Source organism: Bombus vosnesenskii, unplaced genomic scaffold (assembly GCF_011952255.1).
Source record: "Bombus vosnesenskii isolate JDL3184/JDL3185 unplaced genomic scaffold, Bvos_JDL3184-5_v1.1 scf7180000013348, whole genome shotgun sequence".
Taxonomy (NCBI): Eukaryota; Metazoa; Arthropoda; class Insecta; order Hymenoptera; family Apidae; genus Bombus; species Bombus vosnesenskii.
The window spans coordinates 1,635,182-1,641,348 of NW_022882984.1; the positions used below are offsets into that span (position 1 = coordinate 1,635,182).

At 43.3% G+C, this 6,167-nt stretch overlaps 1 protein-coding gene and 1 long non-coding RNA gene across 2 annotated transcripts in view; one reads left to right on the forward strand and one right to left on the reverse strand.

The window, feature by feature from the left end:
- The window catches only part of LOC117236320, a 46,243-nt gene extending 42,094 nt beyond the window's left edge, over positions 1 to 4,149 (forward strand). The window contains exons 6-11 of the mRNA XM_033499157.1: positions 28 to 371; positions 829 to 1,048; positions 1,128 to 1,433; positions 1,639 to 2,232; positions 2,323 to 3,050; positions 3,147 to 4,149. Of these exons, the coding sequence (XP_033355048.1) occupies positions 28 to 371; positions 829 to 1,048; positions 1,128 to 1,433; positions 1,639 to 2,232; positions 2,323 to 3,050; positions 3,147 to 3,522 (2,568 nt within the window). The 3' untranslated portion in view covers positions 3,523 to 4,149. The remainder of the gene's footprint in view (positions 1 to 27; positions 372 to 828; positions 1,049 to 1,127; positions 1,434 to 1,638; positions 2,233 to 2,322; positions 3,051 to 3,146) is intronic.
- Positions 3,354 to 5,925, reverse strand: LOC117236321. The gene is made up of 3 exons (XR_004493835.1): positions 5,677 to 5,925; positions 3,588 to 5,619; positions 3,354 to 3,489 (listed from the first exon to the last, which is right to left on the reverse strand). It is a non-coding gene; the product is annotated as an uncharacterized LOC117236321 (long non-coding RNA).
- Between the last annotated feature and the right edge of the window lie 242 nt (positions 5,926 to 6,167).

Consider the following 6,167-nt stretch of genomic DNA (forward strand, 5'->3'; position numbering starts at 1 on the left):
ATATACTTGTATATTGACTGTCAACAGGGTAGTGGCTATAATTTCGACTTCAAATTATCGTACAAGTTCCTGAGACGTAGCGAGGCGCACCTCAGATACGGGAACAGTAGTATGTCCACGTGGCGGGGAGAGCTGGTGAACGGAACGTACTGCGACCGTGTGCTTACCAAGTGCGACACGCGAGCCTGTCGACTTCAATCGCCGAATTACCCGGGCGTTTATCCCAGAAACGTCACTTGCTATTACCGGGTAGAGCAAAATCGGGCGCCACCCGGTCATCGGGCGTTGCTCGCTGTGAGTCAGCGGAACAGTCACAAGATACACATCAAAGACCAGGTCGTCAAGTACGATGGCAGCCAAAGGATATTAAGGTACCGCGTTATCGTACGACGTTTCTTCTTACCGTTTGAATATTTTAACGCGTAGATTGTCACGCTGATTGTCGCTGTGCCCCTTTTTAAATTAGAAAATAATACATTTTTTAGGATAACTGAAAAGATATACATTTCATGGAGTAACAAATTGTCAACAACGTGAATGATTTAGATAATATTTTCAGAGAGGAGAGACGCAGATACGGTATAATATTTTATAAAAATTAAACGTTACGACGTACTATATTTCAATCTGTCGCGGTCCTCGCAAATACTGCCAGAATGCGAGTAATATAAAATTCTTATTATTTTACAAATTAAATTACCGCGTGGCAGTAAGTCGATCGATAGAGCTTTTCAATTACTTTGTAATACAAATTTTTGGACAGAGTTGAAAATATTCCATTTCTGAAAGATCGATTAATGAAACGTGTTGAATTATTTTGTAATATAGAGTTTGGGATCAATGCAACGTGGTGCAGGATTACTTGACGGTGTACGACGGGGGTTCAACCTCCGACAAGGTGCTGGTTAGACTTTGTGGAGGTGACGCGGTGCCAGACATAGTTAGTAGCCATAACACGATGCTTTTGGAGTTCCACACGTCTCCGTACGACAATCCCTTTCATCCCGTTCCTTTGTCGTTCTTGCCCGGCTTCGAGCTCGAGGTTCAGGTAATTCCCAACAGGCTCCTAATTATACTTTTGCCAGTAACGAAATCTTTACCTAGTCAATCACATCGATGGTTCAAAGGTGCTGTTCGTCGACGAGAAATCCCGGAGTTTTGTTAAGGAGAACAACAACTGCGACTTTTATATACCCAGCGACGAAAGCTCTTCGGGAGTCTTAGAAAATCCGAAACATTCTCTGCCACCGAACACGACTTGTCGCTACCACTTCCAGGGCAAGCCGAACGAGATCGTTTGGCTGTCTTTTGTCAAGTACTATGCTGCCAGCGCCGATGCCGCCGCGAGCATCGACGTCGCTTCCGATTGCAACGCGAAGCTGCTCATTTGGGACGGCGATCGCACGCTAAATAAATTAATTCCTATGCGTAAGGTGTGATACTCATCTTTCTTTTTGTAGTTAGCCTTCTTTAAGCTTTTACGGTTGGCATATTTTTCTGGTGGCAGTCTGATCAGGAAGCAATCAATATCTGTCCGACTTTAAAGAGAAATTTTAAATGCCGCCACTATGACAGCATCGAATGGCAATGGTTTAACTTTCACGTCGAAAGAATTTCTAAATTAATTTTCATTTACAGAATATCACTTTGATGGGTCAGTTTTGTAAGGATGACACCCCGCGTCTCTGCGACCATAGCCTGCTACGGAACGGAAGTCGTCATGCGAGGCCTTGTAGCCTCGCGGAGAGCTACGTTTCCAGCGGCAGAGATCTCACCTTGGAGCACATATTACGTCAAGGAAGTGCACTTTATCCGATAAGTTTTGTACTGCGTTACGAGTTCGTGCACGAGGCGGTCTCCTGTAACCATGTGTTCGGTTTCGCGTCCACTTCATCCACGTCTTCCACGTCTTCTTCATCCTCTTCTTCATCGTCCTCCACGTCGTTACTGTCGTCGCTCGCCAAGGCGGGGAAATTCGCGTCGCCGAAAAGTGTATTCTTTTACGGTCGCGGTGGTGCGCAGAACGTTAGCTGTGTGTATCGTTTCGAGACCGAGCCGGATCACAGGATAGAACTGTCCATAAGTAGAGCCTCGTTCGGAGATAAAGGATGTTCCTCGTACGTAGACCCGTTAGTCAATCGCTGGACTTGCGATCGACGCATAGGCGACTCCACCAAGTTTGGCACGGCTGAGTTGATCGTTGCCGAGTACCCTTGGCAGGGAGTGGAACTGGTACGATTCTCATAACATTAATATATGCTTAGAAATGTAACGTAAGATATACAAATCTCGTTAATGATAACACTGTTCGTATATATTCAGGTTCGCGATTGCCTGTGCTCGAACGTCAGCGATAGGATCGTTCTGAGAACACTGACATCCAACGTGATCGAAGTCCGGTTCACCGTGACCTTAATGAACGTCACGCAAGATTATAGAGATTTCTATTTCGAAGGGGAGTACCGTTTCGTCGCTTTGGGCGCAGAGTCGAGCGAACAAGGCTGCTCGACGAAGCTCGAAGAGCGACGATTACGCGGAACCAGCGGTGAAATTTCCCTCAGAAGTCCCCTGCCGCGAGTGATTCCCGGTGTCGCCGCCGTCGAAGAGATCCTAACCAATACGGAGGATCTGACTGCCACTCAATGTGTGAACGAGCCCTGGCTGATAGAGCCTGAAGATGCACGGATCAATTATTTGTATTTAAGGACGGCGGGATATAGTATCACGTTGGATAACGTCGAGGAATGTACAACGTTGAACAGAATCGTCGTCTACTCGGCGGCAAATACGAAAGATCGTAGCGTAATATGTCCCGAGGGCGGCGTTGACACTGCCAGAACGGTGGATTTCTTCTCCGGTGGTTGGAACTATAGCGCTATTAATACTACCGTGGCCATGATGCAACATTCCAGGAGCTTCGTTGTCGAGTTCCTCCAGAGAGAACCTGGTTTCTATGCCGTTACTTGGATGGCCATTTCGAAAAGGTCTTCTAGTTCTAGCGTCGGGCCCAATGTATTCTCTATAATGCCACACGAGGATTGTCCTTATCGGTAACGATAATTTTTTCTACATTATTCTGATAACTTGTAGGCTGATATGAAAGTAAAACAATGGGATCATATCTACCGTGTATTTCTATTTTGTAGATGCCCGGAAATTCAGGCGTGTATAAGTTCTGTGCTATGGTGCGATGGGATCCGTCACTGCCCTTCCGGTTTCGACGAGGAGGAGACCAACTGTTCGTACCGTTTCGGCGTAACATTGCTCTACGTGGCCGTAGGTGCCGGCGCCCTAGGTATATTTCTTATCCTACTGCTTGCCACCGGTTGCCTCAAATATTGCCTCTATCGACACAAAGCTCGCAAGAAAAAAAAGAACGTTGTCCTGAACGTGAACCATCTCCACGTGAATCACACGCATCATAATAACGGTCTGACCGGAAGTCGCCTGAGCGGTCGCTATAATCTCGCCACGCCGCAAGAGATGTATCTGGAAAATTACGGGAAAGACAGTATTTGTTGACAATACGCCATTGCCAATATCGAGACCACCGTGTGAATATTACAGGATTTTTAAAATACGCCTACCTCGCTGGCCTCTTTGATCCCCCTCACCTCCCGCGAAGAGAATGGAAGCAAACGACGGAATAGTCGATCGAACCCATCTCACAGCGCGTACGGCGCAACAAAAAAAAAAAAAAATATATATATATATATATACGCAATAATCGTATTAAACTCTCGTAGACCAATTCGAAGGCATTTAACGAAGGAGCGGATTCCGGATTGTTTCGAAGCCTCGACCACGATCCACGCTTTGTCTCCAAAGAATCGATACTTTTTAATTTTAAACCCGAGCAAGAGAAGCGTCTCTTTTCCCGGCGCTATTTAAGTTTCAAATTCGCACCGAATTGGGATATTATAAAACTCCGAATTTTAAAACGTTCTAGAGAACGGACAAAGGGTGAATCGAATCGATGAGAAGCGTTTGCGCTGCTCGAACAATTCGCGTATATGGTTTTCACGGTAAAACCGCCGTATCACAGTAGCACTAGGAACACACGTTTTTAGGATAAAGCAATGTGTGACGATGAGAAGAAGGAAATGAAGCATACAGAGCGCGAAAGATTATAACTAGAAAGAAAATAAAGAGAAAGACAAAGACGCGCACGGCTGATGCGTACGAATATATGCTTTTAAAGTGAAGTAGGATTCTGTAATTTGCATTGAGAGCGAGCGAGCGAGCGAGCGAGCGAAAGAGAGAAAGAAAGAAAGAGAGAGAGAGAGAGAGAGAGAGAAAGAGAAAATTTTTATTACGGTCGGTTGCCGGGAAACGAGTGTTACAAACGTCCACGACGAGAAACGACGCAGAACAGAATTGGCGGGAAAAAGAGGGAACTGACAAAATAGCGGCCAATATAAAATCCCTTTGAACGACTTCGATATAAATCGCATGTGAACATCGGGAGAAAAAAAGGAAACGAAACTACTGTGATTTATCGAAAAAAAAAAAATTAACCCTTTAGATGCCGTATAATATTATATCGGAGATACTCACTAGGCCGCGATTAAAAAATCTCAATAATAAGAAAGTTCAAACTAGAGCGCGAATACGTATACGCTCTTTGTATAGGCGGCACCACGCGCTTATGGCATTTAAAAGGTTAAGAAAGAAATGAAAGAACCTTGATTTTATACTTTACGAGAAACATATACAAAAGGAAAAGTCCGAAAAAAAAGAGAAAAGAAAAAAATAAATCAATGAAAGATTATTTCGACCGATATTTCTCACTTTTAAAACCGGTTTTCTTCTATAATTTTATAAATTGTCGTGTCTGAACGACGATATTCATATGCAATTTATTCTAAGGAATTATACGACCAAGATCAACCAAACGCGTTATCATCGACCCTCTGGATCCATCTTATTATCAAATCGATGTCATCTGCGTCGATCCGTCAATAAACTCCATCGTTTTTTGTAAGAAACATGCAGCCATCACGACTACTAACGCGAGAGCGTAGCGACGTCTTCTATAACTGCCATTTTAGGATTTAGTTCGTGATCAATGGAAAATCCCGGCGGGCGTACAGAAAATCCGGTTGTCGATACTCTATGCTCCCGCGTTAACCGCGATCCTAACCTATCCAGATTTCATAAGTACGTTAACAAAGATGGTATAACATATAGTTAAAAATCACACATGTAACCTAGGTTTGATATCAATGCGCGAGGCTTGACTGGGACGTAGAGATTGGTGTATAGTTGATTATCGTTTAAACGAGTGCGAAGGCGAGAGAAGTGGGCAACATAAAATTGACAACGCATACATTGTAACTCTATTACGAAAGTGTTAACTAATTAAAAAAGCCATCGTTTCACGTACGCACACACCGCCACACGTACGAGAGGGAATACATTACTTACATACATACCACATACACACACGTATGGTAAAAGCGCGTATAACTTACGTCTGTATGCTGTGATAGAAGTAAGCGTATCAACAATCGGAAATAAATTTCTCGCGTAAACTTGGTCTGAATTGCATTCTACCTTTTCAACTGTACAATTAAAATACTGTCCGTTTCTCTTCTCCTGTCAATCCAATCGCATTTCCTGTTGACATATAAAACGTGATACTCATCGTTTCAGTAAATAAAAGTTACGACGTACCTTAGAAAAGAAATACGACTTTTTCATGAAAAGACTTCTGTGGAATGAAATGTTTTCTTCAAAAAGCGCCGATTTTATTATTTAAATCCCTCTCTCGGCCGACCTTCGAAGTAACGAGCGTATCCACTTACATATATCCTCGTCAGTTTTATTTGTTCTGTTCTAATATTCAAGCGGTTTTTAAAAGGACGTGCTTTTGAAAACCGATTTCGGTCAGCTATAAATATCGCTGTCTAAATGAAATATTCATTTGTCGGTCAGTGGAACGTACCTCGGCAATAGTTTACCTATTTGAGTTGTTTTTTTTCAAAGTACCCTCTGAGATCATGGATGCAGATTCTTTCTGCAGTTCTATCTTACTCCAAAATCTCGAGGTCTTTTCGTTCTTATAGACTCTTTCATTTCTTAAGATCTTAGAATTAGAGTTTCAAGTGAAGTGCCCTCATCTTAGCAAAAGACTCATGAATCAGTCTGTAAACTTTTCACATGCG